Here is a 22137-nt window from a genome sequence, read left to right as displayed (position 1 = left end):
CCTCCCAAGTGCTGGGATTAAAGGCATGCGCCACCACCGCCCGGCAAAAAAATTCTTTTTTAAAGCGAATCTAACTCCTGTATAAATAACTCTTTCTGGCTACGCAGTGAGACTGTCTCAATCCTCTCATTTCCCATCCCATACCCCCACTCCCTCCACCCCCAAAAAAAAGGACTTTCTTGCCACACCACTAACAGAAGGTACAGCAAGCATGGGCCCATAAGGCATGCTCTCGAGAACAGCAGTCTGGGGCCTGGTGAGATGGCTCAGAAGGTAGAAGCACTTGTGTCGATCTGGAGACTCATGTGGTGGAAGGAAGGGGACAGCTAAGTCAACAGGGGCTCTCTGACCTCCGCATACCTGACCTGGCACCCATGTGCCCTCCACATGAGTAAAGAAAAACCATGCGAATGAGAGGTTCAAATCCTGAGCACTTACCTCAAGTTCATTCTCATCAAAAATAGCCAAAAGGTTCTCAGGAACCAACTCATTCAAGCCTGAAACACAAGTATCCAAGTTAAAGGCACGCTGCAGCTACGGCCCCGACATCTGAAGCACAAGGAGACAGGAGCCCACCTTTCAGGAAATGCTCCACCTCCTCTTTCACTTGACTGGCCAGCCGGTACTGAGCCAACAAGTTTAAATAGAAGATTTTATTTGCATTGGTGACTGGGGTTTGAGCTCCACCTGTCATGAGTTCTACAATCTGAAACAGAAGGCAAAAGACAAGGAGAAGTCGTTGGGTAAACTGGAAGCTGTATCAGCTTGAAGTGTTCTACAGGCAGTAACTGAGCTCCCTCAAGTTTCTTTTTTTTGGTTTTTTCGAGACAGGGTTTCTCTGTAGTCCTGGCTGTCCTGGAACTCACTCTGTAGACCAGGCTGGCCTCGAACTCAGAAATCCGCCTGCCTCTGCCTCCCAAGTGCTGGGATTAAAGGCGTGCGCCACCACCGCCCGGCACCTCCCTCAAGTTTCTTGTCTGCATTAGTGTCTTTAACACACTTGCTTTTACTCTCCATTACTGACCTTCAGGGCTCACACCACTACTTCACACCCCATGAACTATGACTTCCACAGTGGGCATTAGGCAGGGTCTCCTGTCAGGCAGTGAATGGCGATGATGCAACGGGAAGGTACTACGGTCTCTTGTTAGCAATACTTTAATTCTTCTCCCTTAATTAAATCACTAATGACCTCTTCTCAAAGAAGCTCTTTCATGTGAGGGAAACAGCTGTTCCCACACATTTGTCTGTCTCCCAGTACACAGACGAAGAGAGCGACGCTGAAACTTGGAGACCTGGCATCGGAGACTCCAGCCCTGATCCTAACTTGCTACAGAACTCCAGCCTATTAGCTGTTTGCTCCTCATTTGTGCTGCAATTTGTCTATCTGCAAAGAAAAGCTAGACAAGCTTCCTAAGTCAGAAACAGAATTAATAAACACACACACACACACACACACACACACACACACACACACACACACAAAACAACTACCGAGGGGTATCTGAAGAAGTCCCAAAGCATTAAACAATTCCCCTGGAGAGTCTGTATGGAAAACAGAGTTGTCTCCTTAAGTGAACGAGTGCCTCCATTAGTTGTAAGATCAGATATTTTAAGGACCTGATAGCACTTTAATTGCATTGATGTGAATAAATCTTAACATTTCTTAGGCCATAGCTAGAAGTGCTTATTTACAAAAAACACACCAAATTATAGCAGTAATATAATATCCATAATTATAGAAAACAGGTTCTACTGTCCTGATCTACTGAGAATCTTGCAGGTGAACAACCTGCTGCTGTCCCTACAGTCACGAACTGTTCACTAGCTACTTTGTTACATCAGCTCAGGAAGCAAGGTACAGACCTCACTAGTTCAAAGACAGAAAACTGGCATTTCTAGCCTTCTCAACAGAGCATTTAGTTTTGTTCTCTTGAGATAAGGCCTCTGTGTGTAGACCTGCCTGCCTCTGCCTCCCGAGCGCCGGGATCAGTGTGTTATCACACTCAGCTGCCTCAGGTGTGCAGTCTGCCTTCTTTTTAGCTACATATTGATAACCTAGTATTGCAGCGGCACTATCAAAGCCAATGAGGTGTAACCATCTATTATTATTATGACTAGCTTCACCATCATCATCTGATATGGCATAACTCCACAATGTAACAAAAGCATATGTGCAACAAATATATATCTGGCCAGTAATCTCAGCACTCAGGAGGCAGAGGCTGTGGATTCCTGTGAGTTCAAAGCCAGCCTGGTCTGTATACCAAATTCAAGGCCAGCCTGAGCTACATACTGAGACCCTGTCTCAAAACCAAACCAAACCAAACTAAACCCAACAAGAACAAAAAGGGTCTTACTATGTACAGGCATTGTGCTAAACAAAAGATTCAGGCACCTACATCACCAACTGCTAATCACTGACAGTCATCACTCCTAAACCAGCTTAGAAAGGATGCTTCATTAGCATGGTACTCAGTCCTCTGCAGTGTCTTTCCTTCACTGCATAAAGTCCTACTGGTGCTGCCTTAGAGGGGTTCAGGCTACAGGGACTTAGGCCTCCTGGTCTCTCACCTTATCCAGTTGACCTGATTTGTTGTATTTCTCCTCTGCAAAGACCAGCTCCATCTCACTCATGTCATTATTGAGGATAAAGCACACTTTGGATTTATAGAATTCTGGGTCATCTGTTTCAAAGTACTGAGGAGATAGGAAGACACAGAAGCACATGAACACTCTTTTCCATGAATGAAACTTTAACTGCTTGATACCACTTACACCTTCAACCTTAAAAATGATCAGCTCAGAGGGCTGGAAAGATGGCTCCGAGGTTAAGAACATTGGCTGCTCTTCCAGAGCACCCTCAAACTGAGGCTCACAACCATCTGTAACTCCAGTTCCAGGGGACCCAATTCTTTCTATTCAATGGGCAGGAGCGACGTCTCTGGTGCATGTACATACAAGCAGGCAAAACACACACATACATACAGAATAAAACTAAATCTTAAAAAATAAATAAATGAAAGGGGAAAAAGTACTTTAGAAATCGGCTCATGTGGAAAGATGCCAAAGCCCATGGCTAGCCTGTCTTAGTGAAAATGCACACCTAACATGTTACCTTGTAATGCATACGGAGTCCTATGATTTGGGCCAGGAAAGACCGAGTGAAACGGGCACGGACCAACTGCTTGTAGGCTCCTCCTAGAGAGGATTCATACAAACACTTGCCCACCAGCCGCCCTGCAAACTCATACATCTTCAGGCGCAGGTGAGTCGGGCGATTAGGGTTAGGATGCACCTATCAAAGAGGAAACGAAAGGCCTTTGACCACTTTTCATCCATTCTAGCCAAAAACTACGTACTGCAATTGGAGCTGGAATGTCCCCCAAAGGTGTATATATTTAAACATTCTGGTCCCTAGACCAGAGCGCCATCAGGACTCAGGCTACTGAGGTGTGCCCTGGACGAGAACTGCTTGGTCTCTTTCTCTCCATCTTTCATGCCCTAGCGCTGAGGTGAAAGAAAGATCTCGCCATTCCCTGCCACTATGACGTGCTGCCTTACCACAAACCCAGAAGCACGGAGGCCAACCAGCCGCAAGCTGAAGTCTCTCAAAGTCTGTGGTGAAGTAACATTTTCTCTTTATAAGCTAACTATTGGGCATTTATTACAATAACAGAAAGCTGACTCATACCCAGTGCTAAGGGAATAAGATTTCAGTTTAAGGATCACAGAGCAGACAGTTGAGTGATTTAAAATGACTGGAGGACAACGGCCACTGAAGAACCTTAGATTAGTTTGTGATGCCTGTCCCTAAATGAGAACTTCTCAAACAGTCACACCCTCTACCTGTGACTCCTTTCTAGTCAAAGCTCTAATACGGAAACCAACAGCCTCAGGCTTTTTTCTCTGGATAAAAGCTTAATTACTATAGGTAAGTGAAGTTACAACACAAGGCTCTTAGCCAAGTGCTCAACTCTTTCTTCCCATTCTACAGACAGAGCAATAAAAGGTAGGCAGCTTGACTAGCTCATTACACACAGCACATGAAGAGCATGATTCAAGTGGTCCAGCCTCCGAGGTCAGCTGTGTGAACCTCTGTGTATCCAGTGTAGCTTTCCACCCCCCATGGGGAAGGCATGGACTCACTAGTGCTTGGTTGTTGTCACTGAACCGGGTGAAGAGCTGACTGGTGGTATCAAACAGTGCTTTGCAGATTAGCTCAAACCATTCCCGGCGAGGCCCTCCCCAATCCAAAGCTGAAAAGTATAATGAAAATTAAAAGTGATGCTGGCTTACACCACCAACTATTACTTCTCTCCCTTTAGTTACCACCTAACATTCTCCCGTTCCTTCTCTCTCCTCCACTACCTGTTTCTTCAATGCAGCTCACCTACGTGGTGAGCTCTTCTTAAAACCCCACTTCCTTCTGTAGATTCCAAGGTATTCTGATCACTAAGCTAACAGAAACACAGGTCAGAGATCCAGGAAATGGACACTCGGCATCTACAGCGGTTATTCTGTCCTTCTGGTGTGAACTGTAAGCGCTCACCCCCATGTCTCTGTTTTCTAAATTCCACCATGCCATTCAGCCAGGCTTCCTTCCTCACTCACAGAAGCTGGTTCTTTGGGGGAGTTTGAAGGGGCTGGTCTGAGCTCTTTTGGAGAGTGGAAGTAGGAAGGAGACTAAAACGATAAAATGAAATTTCAAAACCCACCTTCTTCATCCTGGAAAACCACTTCAAAGTTCTTGCTCCAATCTGAGATGGAAAAGTTCCGAGTGGCTTTCAAAGACTAAAAAGCAGAGCGAAGAAGGAAGCTGTTAGAACACTGGCTGGCCTCCCTCAGCTTCTAAAGATAAAACCTCAAGAGCAGCACCACTGCCCACCGAGCTAACCACTACGTGGAAGTGATAAATGGTACACAAGTGAGACTCAATGATATTATCTTGTATTCAAATACACAGATCTCCAGGAGAAATTCAGTATTTTAAAAAATTGGGGACAACCACACCAGAGACAATCTCAGTCTGGCCCCATGCAGTCCAGGTGGGCAGATCATACTCAAGATGACCCTTGCCTGGTGCCACACGGCACTGGCAGAACATAGCACTCCTGAGATGACCCCAGACACCCAGAAGCCTGTGTGGCACTAAGATGAGCCAGGAAGTAGTAGAAAGATGGAAGAGAAAGACACACGAGATGTGGGCACAATGAAGACGGGGGACTGGAGACTCCAGAAACAGCCTAATGTGAGTAGACAGCAATGTCACCTAAGGCCATGGTGAGGTCCTGGCCTGTGCTGCCTCCAAGGGCCATGTCTGGGTTCATGGCCCTGCAGCAGAGTAGGTATGTTACTACCAAAGGCTAGGTAATATCCCTGGTCTGGGTTGCCTCATGGAACCAAGCTGATATCTAAGGGCTGTACAGAGCTGACTGCCAGCTCTGAGGGCATGGTGGGTGGGAGAGCTGCCCCCCAATCTCCCCCAGGAAGCACACAGGTGCTGGCCCTGGTTGTGGTGGTAGAGGGTAGAGGGGACGTTTCAGGTGAGCTAGCCCTGAGGACCTGAATGTGAGAGAGCTGGCCCTGGTCCTCTGATGGCAGCAAAGTCAAGCTGGCCTTACTGGCATGGGTGTGAACACCTGGCCCTGAGGACTTGAGACCAGGAAAATCGCCCCTACCCCGTGCTGGCCTCAGTATTGGTTGAATGAGCTGGGGCAGTGATGGTGAGCTGGCCCTCGTGGTGTAAGCACAGGAGAGCCGGTGGGCTGACCAGCTCAGCTACCACCCAGGTCCAGATCCAGGGCTTTGAGTTGGCCCACCCCAGCATCTACTCCATCTATGAACGGCTGGAATGTGTGAAGGGGGTCAGGTCCTACAGATACAAAGCCCTAGGGTCTCCAAGACACAGGGAAACAACAGGAGATCTAAGAGGAGTCCCAGTGAAGTTCCAGTATTGATGGTGAAGCAGAAGCCAGGGCCTCAAATCACTGCACTGACTCACTGCAGTGAACACTTTCAAGTATACAAATGTGGACAAGGGGTATCCTGTGGGACACACTGCAGCTTCCACAATGAGGGTTTTTTTTTCTTTTTTTGGGGGGAAGGGGTGAATTTCCAAGGGCAGAGGGCAAATACGAAGGGATGGGAAAGAGAGTGGGACTGGGGTGTATGATATGACATTTATGAAGAATCAATAAAAAGTTAAATGAAAAACTAATCCAAATATAGAAGCAAATCCCCCATGGTCCCAGCAAACATGAGGCTGAAGCAGGAGGAACTTTGAGCTGCAAGTTCAAAGCCATCTTGGTCTACACTGGGACAACTTCTCCCCAGAGGAAAAACAGACAAACAAAACCATCTAACCTAGATTTAAAGGTGGAATTTGAAAGTTAGAATTGTTTCGGTTTTATTTCTTATTTTTTTAAACAAACTTCATTTTATTAATGAAAAACTTCTTACATAAAGTGTTTTTTAAAAAAGGATTCAGGTAGTAAGCTGTAATGAAAGAGCGAAGGAGTCGTGGTTTTCAGTGAAGTGCAGATGATCCACTCCTTATCTTTACCTACCTCACAGCAAGGCTACGCAGGGCGCATGCCACACGGGGGGCGTGGCTAAGCCATACAGGGGCGTGGCTAAGCCACACGGGGGCGTGGCTAAGCAAGGGGCTGCCAGTCACACCCACCAGAGCCAAACACCACACACTTTCTGAATAGCCACTAAGCCTTCTCACTCTGGGGGAATGTCAGGCCAGGCCAGTGTCTGTGGTGGGGGACAGATACTCACCAGGTGTTCCATTTCTACCAGACCAGAGTAACAAGAATTATTTCCATCTAATCCAACAGAAGCCTCTACCCCAGGGGTGCACTAACAGACCGCTTCTCCAGCCACAACTTCCACTCCCTACACTGCAGAGTGTCCGGGAACGAATCAGCACAGACCAGAGAGCTGATGGCTGTCAGTCTCCCCCACAGTCGCATGCCTCTAACACAGTGGCCCCAATCCAGAATAATAATAAAGTATACACAACGAGACGAACACAGAGTCTCTGATATGTTTAAAGGAATTTATGTTTCATTAAAAGAAAAGAAAAAAAAAGGACGCACTACAGGATATAGTCAAATGCTGAAGAGCTCCTTAGCTGGAGAAATTGCAAGTGAAGATGTTACATACCGATTCCAACAAGGCGTGTCTGCTGACCTTCAGGGTGACTTTGGAATGAGGTCTCTTCATATGGACCTGCCGAAGCTCTCTCTGGAAAAAGTTCACCTTGTCTTGAAAGGTCTCGGAGCCTCCTGAGGAGCAGCAAGGTTCATCACGACTTACTCTGGGCCGTGTGATGGAGCACCCCGTCTCTACAGATACACACCCTCGTGGCTCACCGCCTCCCCATCCTTACCGATGTTCTTGTGCAAGGACCGGATGAAGGTGGCCGCGAGGATGTTCCTCTCCTTGCAGCTGAGCTCCACAGGAGGCTGAATGCCATCATCCACCACCAGCGTGAGGAGCTTATGAACGGGGTCAGGGCCAAGGTATGAAAACTAGCACACACCATTTAGAAGAAAGTGGTTAATTCAATCTATAAATCTCTTCATTCCAACAAAGCCTCTCATATGTCTACTCTGCTACACAAACAACAAAAACAAAGCAATCCTGGTTTGTTCCAAATACGTACCTGCCAGGAGTACATATCTCGTTTATCTCATATATTTATTTAGTGTGTGTGTATGTGTGTAGGCACATGGGCCACATGTGGAGGTCAGAGGACGGCTTGTGGGCATTGGTTCTCACCATATGGGTCTGGAAGAGTGAACTTGCTCACCAGGCTTGGCTGGCACGTTTAGCTGCTGAGCCATCTCATCAGCCCTACGTCAGTGTTCTACAACTCAGTTTTCTGTCTGTTTCTGTTTCTGCTTTAGTGTGCATGCCCATGCCATGCATAGTCTTCAGGAGTTGGTTCTGACTTGCTGGATAAATACTCCAGGATGCCTGGATTGTGAGATTTCAAGCAATTCTCCTGTCTGTGCCTCCCATCCTGCAGTGAGTGCTGGGATCATGTGCCAGCACACATGGGTTCTGGAGATCAACTCAAGTGGCTGGGTTTGACTGATAAGTATTTCTACAACTGAGCCATCTTGTTGGTCCCTTTTCAAGTTTTCACTAAGTTTATTTGAGTCAGAGAAACTGCCTTTAAATGAGGATCATAGGCAACTCTGTGTTTCACCATGAACTCTAAGATGGAGAATACAAGTGAGGACATACAGAACTGCAGCTATTATTCCAGACTGCCTGGAGAAAATGATCTTTACAAACACATCTAGGTTAGAGCTTAGATTTAGGCCCAGAGCAATTAAAAACAACAAAACCAAAAAAAGACAAATTCTTTAACATATAAAAACATTCCTTCTCATAGAATGAGTTCTAGCACACAGGAAACCATGTGTGGGCACAGACACAGACATCCTTTGAAAGTGGTGCTGAAGACAAAAACACTGGTAATGCATTCTGATTTGCTACTGGTACATACTGGCAAAGTGCCAAGTCTCGTCACCACACTTCTTGTGAAGAGTTATATGTTTGTGGCCTTTGATGAGGAGATAACTTTTTCTTTGTTTGGAAATAAATCTGTACATAGAGAAAGAAATTTTATATACTGAAAGCCCTCAAGGAAAAAGAAGACTGAGCATCCCAGAGCCGAGTCTACCCAGCACGAGGTCTGACTTACTTTGGTTCCAGGGCACACTCGGAAGGTGTAGAGGCGCCAGGGGATGATTTTCAGATAGAATTCCTTGACTGAGAATTGCTGGGGGCCGACATAGAGAAGGAAGTGAGTGATGAAGAAGAGTGTCCAGTCTGGGTATTACAATACAAACACCAAAGCCTTGACTATAGTTTTCATAACAGCAAGAGGATAATTTAGGCAGTACTAAAGTAAGTATGTCTGTGAAGGCAAAGTTCAACCCCTATCTGACACCATAATTTCCCAGGCGCACGCCATGCTAATGCTCCAGTCTGACACTCATTGTAGAATGTCTGCAATTAGGTCTTCACTTTCTCAGCACAGAACATTTCACCTCAGAACAGCCAGGACCCTGCCCTGCCTGCTGCTGCTCAGTGACTCCCACGCCCACACAGGAGCAAACAACAGCCACCCCTACTGCTCCCTATCTAGTTGATGCCACTGGTGTGGCTTGAGACAGGGTTTTATTCCGTAGCCCAGGCTATACTGGGACTCACTAGGCCTTGATGTCACAGTGACCTTGCTTCAGCTTCCTGAGTGCTGAGATTATAGGTGTGTGAACCACCATGCCTGGCTCTCTCTTCTTCTTCTTCTTTTTTTTTTTTTTGGCTTTTTCGAGACAGGGTTTCTCTGTGTAGCCCTGGCTGTCCTGGAACTCACTCTGTAGACCTGGCTAGCCTCGAACTCTTGAACTCAGAAATCTGCCTGCCTCTGCCTCCCAAGTGCTGGGATTAAAGGCGTGCGCCACCACCACCTGGCCTGGCTCTCTCTTCTTGTCTGAATGGTACGAAGGACTTGGCATGGATGGGGGCTGTGGTGGTTTGTATATGCTTGGCCTAGAGAGTGGCACTGTTGGGAGGTGTGACCTTGTTGAAGTAGGTGTTTCACTGTATTTATGGGCTTTAAGACCCTACTCCTAGCTGCCTGGAAGCCAGTATTCTGCTAGCAGCCTTCAGATGAAGATGTAGAACTCTCAGCTCTGCCTGCACCATTCCTGCCTGGATGCTGCCATGTTCCTATCTTGATGATAATGGACTGAACCTCTGAACCTGTAAGCCAGCCCCAATTAAATGTTGTCCTTACAAGAGTTGCCTTGGTCATGGTGTCTGTTCACAACAGTAGAACCCTAACTAAGACATGGGACAGGAAGAAGGTACATATACATGTGCAGAGAGGCCTGGAGAGAAGCACAGCGGACTTCACACAGAAGTTACCTCAATAACCTAGCATGACCAGGAAGGCTCTTCTCCTCCCATTTATAAAAGAGAATATAATGTAAGATCTGTCTGTTTTCAAAAATGTTATGTGAATATTGTCATACACTGTTCCCTTTTTCAGTGCTTGGACTGCCCCTCACATGCTATAGGCATGTTCTACCTTGAACTACATCTCCAACCCCTCCATTTCCCCCATGACTTAAAGACCAATGTTCTTTAAAGAAAACTTCAAACAACGCTAAAAACACTTTGCCAAATTTAATAATTAATTCAATGCTGCTCCTCTGCAATTTTTCACCCCACTTACTACCTCACTGTCATCCCTTCTATTCCACACGAAGGCTAGATTTATAAATAAATATTTACATTAGAAAGCACAAGGGTCTCTGAGTTCAAGACCAGCATGGTCTACAGAGCAAGTTCCAGGACAGCCAGGACTACACAGAGAAACCCTGTCTTGAAAGAAAGAAAGAAAGAAAGAAAGAAAGAAAGAAAGGAAGGAAGGAAGGAAGGAAGGAAGGAAGGAAGGAAGGAAGGAAGGGAGAGAGAGAGAGAAAGAGGAAGAAGAGGAGGAGGAGGAGGAGGAGGAAGAAGAGGAGGAAGAGGAGGAAGAGGAAGAAGAGAAGGAGGAGGAGGAAGAAGAGGAGGAGGAGGGGAGGGGAGGGGAAGGGACGAGAGGGAGGAAGGAATTTGAAGCCAGTCTTGATTATGAAATTAAGAGATGTAATAAGGATGTTCCAATAGTCTCATTTTTGTGAGGACTGTATAAACACAAACAGTCAAAAGAAAGCCTCTAAGAAGGCACCTTTACGTTCAGGGCTTGGGAAATTCACCTTCCTCTGCCTCTGCCAAAACTTCTTCATTACAATCTTCAAGCCTGGTAGTGACAACCATTTAATGGGCTTTCACAGAACGAAAGATCAAACTGATTCCATACAGCATAAGGGGCCAACAGTGATTGTTATACACACACACACACAAAAAAAAACCACTGCAGCAGCAGAGACGGGAACCTCCTGGTCCATGCTAGCAAGCCTCTCTTACTGTCACAGAAACACTACATAGAGATGACCCTGCCCTACTGATACCCAGACTGTCACTTTAGAGTTTCTATTACTATATGCTGGCCACATACAGACTGGGAGGTTGGGGGTGGAGGGGTAAAGCAAGAGTAGAGGCTCCAACCTTTGGTGACACATAGCAGTACACCTTCTTGGGTTTCTTTACTTTCTCAGGGGTGTGGCACTCTGAGGGTGAATCTTCATCGTCCTCCTCAATAGCAGTGGAGGGCCGGCGTTGAGAAGAGCTCATGTGCATGGGAGGAAGATGCCATGGTGTGCTGGTACAGTTGTTAGCATTGTAGAGGTAAGCTTCAAAGTAAATGCTCACTCCTGAAGTGGACACATTGCGTTCAACAATATTCTTCTCATTCTCTGAAATGCAAGGAGTAAGCTTTGAAATAGGAATCAGGGGAGTGCAAACTGACCTCCTGATGGTCACTTCACACACTACAAGGTGGTTAGGTAAAGATGGCTCAATTCTCAAATGTCTGTGGGGTGAGTCAGAGAACAGACATACAAAGAGAAAATGGCTAAGAAAAGACCAAGTCACAGCTTTCAACTCACCACTAAGGACAATAATGTCAAATTCGCCATTGTTGATGGGCTGGCTCTGATATGAAATGCAGGCATGGAAGCAACCTCGGGAATGCAGGGTGAGCCGCAAGAACACCTGGCAAGTCTGCCTGTTGGATGTCACTGACTTCTCAAACGAGACTTCATTATTCTCTTCTTCTTGAGGACCAAGCTACAGGAGGCAAAGGGAGATGACACATGCATCACTTCTGCTTCACAAAGAGCTTCCCTGTGGCTCCGTAAATCTATGTCTCACACTTCCTAAAGGGACAGGCACGGCCAGATAAAGCCAAGAAGGCTCAGAAGTCAGGGAGAAGAGATGGGGGAAGGGTACCAGGAGAGTCTGACCGTCCTGGACAGGGAAGAGAGAAGGCGGCACTCACCTCATGGATGGCTAAGCTGTAGTTGTGCTCATCTCTCAGGGACATGGAATTGTTGGTTGGGTTATCATATTCATCACGGGGCACTATCTGCAGAGTGTGTGGCTGTCCACATGTCAACACCAGAGTAGAAAAATGGCACACAATTTTGGTTTTGGAAGGAACCACCATTCCTGAAACAAGACAATGAAGACCAAGAAAAAACAGATTCACAGAAATGAACTGTGAGAACTTGGGTTTTGTTGTTGCTTTGGGAAATGTTTTTGTTTCCTTGTTAGTTTTAACCACTTTCTGCACCAAAGGAAATGAGGAAAGAACTGAGAAGCACAAATACAGTGCTGCAGTCCCTCAGAGAACCTTGGAGGCACACCTTTACAGTGAGTGCTAAACCATGCATGGTGACACACTCTTTAACCCCAGCATCAGGGAGGCAGAGGCAGGTGGATCTCTGTGAGTTCAAGGCCAGCCTGCATGGTGAGTTCCAGGACAATCAGTGTTATATAGGTGACCCTATCTCAAAAAAAAAAAAAAAAAAAAAAAAAAAAGCCAAAAAAAGTGCCAGAAACTGGTGAGATCGATTAACAATGAGGCACTGTGCAGGCATGGTGGTCTACATCTGACTCCCAGAACACATGACAAGGTGGAAGGAGAGAAAAACATTCTACAAAGCTGTCCTCTAATCTCTATGTGCATACCTGCCAATGGAAAATGCCCACACTCATACACACACAGAAAATAAATAAAATAAGAAATGAAACACTGAAAATGGAGAAAGCAAAATCAAAGGGTGTGAGGCAGATGCAAATCTAACAAAGGATAAGACTGTACATGGAACGCCATTAATGCTGTGCACAAGGAAAACTGATTTAAAAAATACAGAATTTGTTCCTTAAGAATTACATGGCTGGGGGGCTGGAGAGATGGCTCAGTGGTTAAGAGCACACTGACTGCTCTTCTAGAGGTCCTGAGTTCAAATCCCAGCAACCACGTGGTGGCTCACAACCATCCGTAATGGGATTGGATGCTCTCTTCTGGTGTGTCTGAAGACAGCTTCAGTGTATTCATAAGTAAAATAAATAAATAAATCTTTAAAAAAAAATTACATGGCCGGGCAGTGGTGGCACATGCCCTTAATCCTAGCACTTTTGAGGCAGAACGGATCTTGCAGTAGAAGGCCAGCATGGTCTACAGAGTGAGTTCCAGGACAGCCAGGGCTACACTGAGAAACCTTGATATATTTTGATCATACCTACACACACACACACACACACACACACACACACACACACACACACGCACACACCCGTCCATGTCTGCCCATCACCACCACATGCCCCTCCCAGCTCCGTGTCTTCCTTTTTAACCCACTGAGTCCAATTAGTGCTGTCCCTGTGCACGGGTGTTAAGGGACATCCAAATAAATAAAGTATACCATGCTTGTGAATTAAAGGGTTCAACAGAGAGGATGTGTCAACTTGCCCATGTTGAAACACAGGTTTAACACAATTTTTATTAAACTCTTAGGAAACTATTCATACGATTAGACATTATATCAAAATCTGTAGAGAAAGAAAAAGGAACTGGAATTAGCTAAAGCAATTTTGAAAAAGAAGAGTAAGTGGAGTAGAGCCAGTGCATGTGATCTGACAGACAGTAAGCAAGGCTCTGGTACTAGGAGAGGGCAGACATATCAACTACATGATCATACAGAAAGAACCTCAAGCAGATTTTTGACAAAGGTGCAAAGGTCTATCCAGGAAGGAAAGACAACTCTCTTAACACATGGTCCTTGGGCAACCAGAGAACTTCGAGGAAAAAAAAATATATCAAAGAACCTTGACACAAGTGTCACATATAAAAATCAACTAAAAATGAAACATGGCTTTGACATAAAATATGAAACAATAAAACTTTAGAAAAACCATTGGAGAAAAAACTTTAGGATCTGAATTATCCAGAGAACTTTGACATCAAAAGCATGATCATGAAAGAAAAATGTGTGTGTGTGTGTGTGTGTGTATGTGTGTGTGTATGTGTGTATGTGTGTGTGTGTGTGTGTGTGTGTGTGCGTACTTTGTCAATATTAAAAGGGGTTTTACAACATGGAAGATCCTAAAAGGACTAAAAGAAAAGCTGATTTTAACTGTTGGACAAGGGACTAGTGCATAGAATTTATATAAAGAAACTCTCAAAACAAGAGTGGAAACCCAAAATTTTCTATTAAAAAATATGAAAACATCATGAAAAAATATTTTTACCAAAGATGATAAGACGGCTGTCAAATAAGCACATGGAAAGATGTTTAGCATTCCTAACCATTTGGGAAATGCAAGTTAAACCCGCACTCATCAGAATGTCCAAAATAAAAAAGTGGCAATATCACAGTGGCAAGGATGTGAGGAAACGGAGTCCAAATGCTACAGCCACTCTGGCAAAGAATTTAGCAATTTCTTTCTTAAAAAACTAAAAATGCAATCATCAAATGTCTTGACAAACATCTTCCAGAGCATTTACTTTAAGAAATGCTCTCATAAATAAATAAATAAATAAATAAATAATAAATAAATCTGTACGTGAATGTTAACAGAAGCATTGGTGAGAATAGCTAGGAACAGGAAACAATCAGGGTGTCCTTCAATGGGTGACTCGCTAAGCAAATATTCATTCCACTGAACGGTGCCACAAAACAGAACCAAGTGCTCATACACGTGACAACACAGATAGATCGCCCAAGAATTCAGCCAGTTTTGAGAGGTTACTTCAAACACTCTTCAAAGGACTTAATGCTGACCTGTGGTTTGGGGCTTTGGTTTTAGACAGAGGCTGTGTATCGCCGGTTGGCCAAGGAAGATCTTGAACTCCTGAACTCCCTGCCTCTATCTCCTGAGTGCTAGAATAACAGATCACTGCAGACATGGGTCACTGTAACTGGTTTTTGTAAAAGTAAAGAAATGGAAAATAGATTCCTGAGTTCTCAGGACATCAGAAATGAGCCTGTGGGGAACAAAAATGAACACAGCTACACAAGGGCAGCACGGGAGGGAGCTGTACAACGTCAGAGAAGATCTGTGTCCTTTTAAAATAACGCTTTAAAGCTTACTTTTATCTGTGTATGTGCTATGCCTGCATGTATGTGTATGCACTATATACAGGCCTGGTGCTCATGGAGGCTTAGTAGAGGTTGTTGGATCCCCTGGAACTGGAGTTACAAGATGGTTGTGAGCCACAATCTGGGTGACAGGAATTGAACCTGGGTCCTCAGCCAGTGCTCTAAACTGCTGAGTCCTTTCTCCAGCCCCATGGACCTTAACTGTAGTAATGTCAGAAGCGTGGCTGTGATGCTGTACTATGCAACAGTCTGAAAGATGCGACCACTGGAAAACTACTAAGAGTATCCCCTCTTATTTATCATGCATGAGAATAAAATTCTCAACATAAGCAGCTTAATTTAGACAGAGATGTTACATAACAATACAGATTGTTCTCCGTTGGTGGCAAGAAGGATGCGGCAAATCAGGGGGACAGTCTCTGAATGCGGCATTCAGGCAAAGGAGAGCCACAATGCGGTTCAGTCAGAGTCAATGTGGTCTTCAGTTTCCTTTGCTCTAGAGAAAAAGAACTGGACACCAGGCAAACAGAGAGACTCCAACCATTAGGATTTAACTCTCAAAGTTAGCCAATGTCCTATTATTTCCGTGTGATACCAAACTAGCCAGTATCTAATGGCATATTCAAAAAATGCCAGAAAGGTACAAGCAGATAGGACTCCCAAACACTAAACACTTATACTGCAGAAGCAAGAGTCGAGAGTCGAAATTACAGCTTAGACCTCAGTGTCAGTCAGTACCTGTCACCTGACATAGAGGCAGGAGTCACAGACAGAGGACGCACTTCAGTATGAAGTAAAATACAGATTGACAGTACTAGTAGATTTGGTGCTTTTACTTAAAAAGGTCTAAAAAAAAAAATCAGAAAAATGTATCTCCTTTCTATTCTAGTATCCTAGGCCCTTCAGAGCCCATCAGACTGACTACTCAGCAATTCTATTCCTGGAGAAATCCAAACACAATGCCCACACAAGAAACTCACACACAGATGCTGGAAAAACCACAAAAGTAATACTACTTCTCTTATTTGGGAAGAAAACATTGCCTCCAAGCCTGCTGACCTGAGTGTGACCCCAGAACCCACACGATGAAGGAGAGAGCTGACTTCACACGTCGTCCTCTGACCTCCACGGGCACACCGGGGCCCAGATATGCCCCTCTCTCAATAAATAAGTAAACAAATGAATCCTGGGTGGGGAGACAGAGAACCTGTACACAAATGTTTACAGTAGTCAAGAAGTCCCATGGGAAGAAACAACCTAGATGTCCACAGCTTACAAAGAGATGACAAACAGTACATGGCATGTTCCTTGGCAGTAAAAGGAATGAAGAACTACACATGACACAGAACAATGGACCTGAAAAGCACCTCCTTAAGTCAAACGACAGTCAGAAAGGCCTCATAGTTTATGATTACACTGATAGAACTGTCCAAAGAAGGCAACTTCACAGCTTTTGTAGTTGGGGGGTTGGCCACAAAGTTGCTAATGGGTCTGTGGTTTCTCCGTACCATAATGAAAATCCTCTAAAACGGACTGCCGAGCTATGAGTTTTACAACCATTATATTTAAATCGATGAAATCTGTGGCAGGCGAGCAAAATCTCAATCTAAGTGTTGTTTTTTACCAGTCCCGTTCAGAGGCAAAGCCCATACTTAGCATGAGGCCCTGCATCCCACCACACCCTACAAGGAAAGGAAAGGGAGGGGAGGGGAGGAAAAAGGAAAGAAAAGGAAAGGGAAGGGAGGGGAGGGGGGAAGGGAGGGAAGAGAGGGAAAAGGGAAGGAAAAAGGAAAGGAAAAGGAAAAGGGAAGGAAAAGGAAAGGAAAAGGAAGAGGAAGCAGAAATAAGGAATGTTGGGGTACAGGGAGAACCAAGGAATGAACCAAGAACCTACCAGGCTGAAAAATTTTGTAGTAGGGACTATAGGCCACATTTAATCCACCAAGCTTCACAGAGATCTCATAGCGCCCAGCCTTGCGCACAGTGAAGGCCACCTTTACCACGTTAGAATTTGGCTCCTGGAGGACTTCCTGGGTCACTGGAATTTCTACTGCTAGTTCAACGTGAGCGATGTGAACTCGCAGTCCCACGGGCCGATGTGCAGGGAAAGGCTGTCCATTCTTATAGAACAACTGCAGTGGAGGAGAGGGGTAGGCACCCATTAGTACAGAAGAGGCAGCGGACCACTTCTCACGTGACCAGAGTGTGGGGCAGAGGAAGCAGCCGCCCAAGGTCTCAACGGTAAACTGCTGTGCCCACTGGCTCCTTCTAGTTCTGGTCTTAGGAATGAGAGGCAAGTTTATACACACAACAATCAATAAATCATGGACAAGTTCTTTGCCTGTGCAGAGGACATGGCAGCATACACTACAAAGTCAAGAAGACACGGAGAATACTTGAGGTTTCTGAATGGCAAATGCCACCTCATCAGTGTCCCAGCTCTATTGAGTACCAATGCTAACCCAAACGTAAAGGCAGCTGACCAGCAGCACGGTATCTAGCATTGGCACTGAGGGGAAGGGAGGTACCAGGCCAGGGTTGAGGGATTCAGGCTCACACACCAAACTTAATGCTACCTCTCTCTAGTGGAGAGTCACTGCATGGGTAGTAAAGTTCCTTCATAAAATGACAGAGAGTAAGTAGTTATGGCTTTGTGGACCACACACAACTATTCTAACTATGCAAATGAGAAAGTAGCCGAAAGAAGACGAGTGTGGGTGTGTTCCAACTGAAAGGCAGCTACAATGCCAGGCAGTCATTGTGGCCCTCACCTTTAATCCCAGAATTTGGGAGATGGAGGCAGGTGGATCTCTATGGGTAAGGCTAGCCTGATCTATACAGTGAATTATGGGACAGCCAGAGCTACAAAGAGAAATCCTGTTTCAGAAACAACAACAATGGAAAAGGAGGGGTGGCATTTACACAAACAGAAAGTGGGCTAGCTTGGGCTTTCCCAGCTACATTTACTACCCTGATCTATGATACCTCCTCCCACCTTTCCTTCTAACCCTTTCTTTCTCACCTCGCTCCCTTTTTTAGATAAGGTCACACAATATAGCCCTGGCCCTGGAACTCATTATGTAGACTAGGCTGGTCCAGAACTAACAGAGATCTGCCTGTTTCTGCTTCCTGAGTGTTGGAATTAAAGATTTGTTTTTTTTTTGTTTTGCTTTGTTTTGAGCCAGAATCCCATATAGCTTAGAATGGGCTTTGAGACCCTTATGTACACAGGGTGACCTTGAAGTCCTGATCAGAGAGAGCTTATGTCCCATGTGCTGGCATCAGAACTGTGCATCCAACCAGCCTCACTACTTTGTTCTAATTTGAAAAAAAAAAAACAAAAACAAAAAAAACAAACCATTAGGCTTTACACTTCCTCAAAGCTATGTACCCAGTAAACCACAGGATAGGAAAATTCACGCTCTCCAGATAGTAACAATTCTCAAGTGCCTGGGAGGGACTGAAAACAGGGGAAAATGTTAACATTCCTGCCTGCACCACCAAGACACCACTGGGCTCTGGAAAGCAAATGACTCAGAAACCATGATGAATATGGAGACAAAAACATTCCCTTACATGCACTCGGAAGGCCATGCTGTGGCCCACCTCATAGGGGTCCTTCCAATCCCAGGACACTTTGCAGGACCGGGGATCCAGGTAATTTCCCCGCACGTAGTCATAAATAGTCCGGTCCCCTCGGCGCTCACGGTCTTCATTCTGAAGAAAGCTGACTACACGTGCGGCAAGCTCAAAGAGGAACTTAATTGTGAAGAAGAATGCAACCACAGACACTATGATTCCACCTACATGAAAGAGAAACACAAACCACCTGCCAGTTACACATTACAGCGGCTACAGAACAGACTGGCCAGCCCACAAAGCTTAAAGGAGGTCAAAGTGTCTGTGAGATTGTAAGAAGGAGAGAGGAAGGGAGGGAAGGAGGGAGGGAGGGAGGGAGGGAGGGAGGGAGGAAACATTGTAACAGGTAAAGAGAAACTTCTAGAGCACGAGTAGGTGACTATGATCTCAGGGCAAACCCCACACCACTGTTTTCTGTCAATGAAGTTATGCTGGAATGTCGCCTCGCCAGTCCTAAACTGTCTATGACTGCTTGTGCACCACCCAGGCAGAGTGGAGTGTGTGGAAGGAGACCGTATGTTTGCCAAAACCAAAATGTTATTTGCTCTCTTGCCTTTTACAAAACAGTCTGCTGACCCTGTTCTGTATCACGAAGCCCAGGCACAGCCCCTTACCCCTTCCTGCCGTGCTCCCCTCACAGAGGTGCTCAGCAGTGTGCCCTCAGCACAGTGTGCCCTCAGCACAGTGTGCCCTCAGCACAGTGTGCCCTCAGCACAGTGTGCTCTTGCTTCCCTCCACTTGGAAGCCTTTTGTCTTCTCATCCACTTGGCAAAAGCCTTCCTCAAGCCCCATCAGTTAGGTGTTCCTTCTCTTAGGCCCCCTCAAACTTCTGTATCTACCAACTTCTTCCTGCTTCCCCCCTTCATGTTATAAACTCCTTACAGGCAGATTTTTGACTTGGACTTTACAGTTAGCAGTGTCTGGCACAGACTATAATTACTCAATAAATATTTCCCAAATGAATGAACTCTGCCAGCTGTGTGAAGGTATGTTCTGGCACAAGTGAAGGTGTTTCTAGCTCCATTTTCAAGGAGAAGGTGAGATAAGGAGGCAAATGGGAACTAGACGACATTAACCAAAAGACAAGAAAATAAACATTTGATCACATACCAATAACGTAAAACATCAGGTCTCCTCAATACCAGCAGACAGCCGAGGATCACAGCTGCAACTGCAAAAGAAAACTGTCAGTGTCCTCCAACTCTCCTTAAAGCCACCTCAGGAGATAAAGCAGAGCACATGTCGTAAGCCTACCAGCTCTAGTCTAGTGCCTTAATATCCCGTCCTCTCTGCCAAGCTTGATAGGGGCCCTATGCCATGTGTCACACAAATAAAGTAAGATGGTGGCACTCTGCCTAAAGGTTTAGGATCTACTCACTGTTTTCAGAATGCTGCAAGCAGCCACTTACTTTAGTACTAAATACATATGAAAGGATCCAGCTTTCACCTCCTTAGACTCTGGGTTCCGTCTTCCATGAAGAGTACAGGGAAACAAGATAATGAAGCACTTCCCTCATGTTATCTGCCCTCCGAGAGCAATCCAAAAACTAGCTATATAAATTGAGGCTATGTTTTACAAGTAGATATGATCATGATGCTAGCATTATGTAATCAAAATGAACTCTGGGCCATCCAATAATAAGTACCGGGTACAAAGAAGTCATCCATGACATTCCCGACTAGACAAATTGATGGGCCCTAAGGAAGATGACGTCAACAGAAAGCTAAGCAGGGACAAAAAGGAGCGGGGACAGAAGCTTCCATCCTTAGTGGTGTCCACTAAACCAGAGTCTGAAGGGAAATTTTCAGTTACTCAACTTGTTCCCCCAATGTGTACATCAGCACCCAGCACTCAGACACAAGACATCTAAGATTTCTAGACTCCGACCTTGGAGAGCACACAACAATTTGAAAAGGGAAAAAGAGAAAAGGCACCTGTGTGCTTTTATATCGGATTTTGCTTCAAGTTTTTAAGAAAAAGAGAGGTGACATGGCTTGAGACGCAAGGCCTGTCTGTCTCTTGACAGCTACAACCTTTTCCCCACCGTGAGGCAGCTGGCAAACACCAAGCCAGAAGCAGGAAGTAAGGGCCAGGGCTATAAGTAACCATACAACCTCTGTGGGTGTGACAATTTTTGTAGCTGTAACAAGTTAAGATTTAGTATTTTCATCTCCTTAGCATGACTTTGGCATAACTCATCAGAGCAATGACAGCTCTAAAATCAGAGAGTGTAAGAAATAGTAAATATAGAGGAGCAAGGCAGATAGATGCCTTGATCCTTGAGTTAGATTCATAGGTTCAAACTGTGAGCCTGGCCAAGCCATCTCATCTCTCTACTGAGAGCCACTTTTCTTCTCTGTCAAAGGGGGATAATACTCACTTGTATCTCATTTGGGTATTATTAGGATTTAATGGGCTAACACGTTAGCCTAGAGCCATACCGGAGCACAGTGAATTTTTAGTCTTTGTGCTGCTTATCTATAGAGCCAGCATCATAACTTCTCTGCCTCAGAGCTGACAGGACATTCAGGGAACCTCTACTGACCCCAGTGCTCTCCAGGGAGAAATGTATTAACAATTACAAAGAACATGATTTCTCACTGGATCAACAGATCTTACCCTTCAAGGGAATTCTTTATACTATTCAAATGTGATGACTGAAAATCTTTATAAGAAGTTAACAACTTGTATTAAAGCAAGCCATCCAACAAATACTAAGTGCTTACTATGTCAGGTACAGGGAGAACAGCACCAAGCATAACATCCACTCTGACACCAGAAATAGTCACCTTTGCCTTGCTGAACCCTTGGCCAGTATTTTTTCCTATTAGATTATTTCTCAACCAAATTATTAGTGCTGGCTTTTACATCACCTAGACCTTTTCCAGTAAGTCATTTCTAGTACCTCTACCACAACCCTCTTCACTACTTAAAACCCAGGGCCAATGACTACTTTTCCCCGGATGACTCTCCTCTTCTTAGACCATGGGGAAAGCATGAGCTCTGTCACTTGTACACTCACTGGTCTGACCTTTCTTAACCTCCTCTAACATCCTCTAACATCACAACCCTAAAAACTTCCTAAAACACTTACCCTGCTCTGAGTTTCCCCAAGGCCACATTCTGAGCCAGTAATCCTCACCATCTCCCTCCCTCTCCTCCCTCCTTACTGCTGGCACATAGCCGCCATGACTGTCATGGGTTCTCTCTGCCCTGTCTGTCCTGCTCCACCCCACACTACTCTCCTTAGCCACACCTCACATACTCTTTCATCATTCCCCCTCAGATTCCTGTTACCCAGATCAGAACCTTTATACCCGCATATACACCCCCTGAATGCCCTGTCTCAATGCCTTTTCAAAAGTCACCTCCTTAAAAAAAAAAAAAAAAAAAAGTAAAAAAAAAAAAAAAAAAAAA

At 45.2% G+C, this 22137-nt stretch overlaps 1 protein-coding gene across 4 annotated transcripts in view; it reads right to left on the bottom strand.

The window, feature by feature from the left end:
- The window catches only part of Arel1 (apoptosis resistant E3 ubiquitin protein ligase 1), a 52778-nt gene that overhangs the window by 5481 nt on the left and 25160 nt on the right, over nt 1-22137 (bottom strand). For all 4 annotated transcript variants that reach the window (XM_028771867.1, XM_028771869.1, XM_028771866.1 and 1 more), the window contains exons 3-17: nt 19830-19890; nt 18657-18883; nt 16975-17212; nt 11975-12144; nt 11583-11763; nt 11143-11390; nt 8726-8803; nt 7400-7541; nt 7174-7295; nt 4719-4794; nt 4150-4259; nt 3119-3298; nt 2575-2700; nt 577-706; nt 439-497 (exon numbers count right to left, since the gene is read on the bottom strand). In XM_028771867.1, the coding sequence (XP_028627700.1) occupies nt 439-497; nt 577-706; nt 2575-2700; nt 3119-3298; nt 4150-4259; nt 4719-4794; nt 7174-7295; nt 7400-7541; nt 8726-8803; nt 11143-11390; nt 11583-11763; nt 11975-12144; nt 16975-17212; nt 18657-18883; nt 19830-19845 (2103 nt within the window). In that variant the 5' untranslated portion in view covers nt 19846-19890. The remainder of the gene's footprint in view (nt 1-438; nt 498-576; nt 707-2574; nt 2701-3118; nt 3299-4149; nt 4260-4718; nt 4795-7173; nt 7296-7399; nt 7542-8725; nt 8804-11142; nt 11391-11582; nt 11764-11974; nt 12145-16974; nt 17213-18656; nt 18884-19829; nt 19891-22137) is intronic.

This window comes from Grammomys surdaster, unplaced genomic scaffold (assembly GCF_004785775.1).
Source record: "Grammomys surdaster isolate TR1022 unplaced genomic scaffold, NIH_TR_1.0 210, whole genome shotgun sequence".
In the NCBI taxonomy this organism is placed as follows: domain Eukaryota; kingdom Metazoa; phylum Chordata; class Mammalia; order Rodentia; family Muridae; genus Grammomys; species Grammomys surdaster.
The sequence above is the reverse complement of the archived record's forward strand: the minus strand, read 5'-3'. Positions and strand labels throughout refer to the sequence as shown.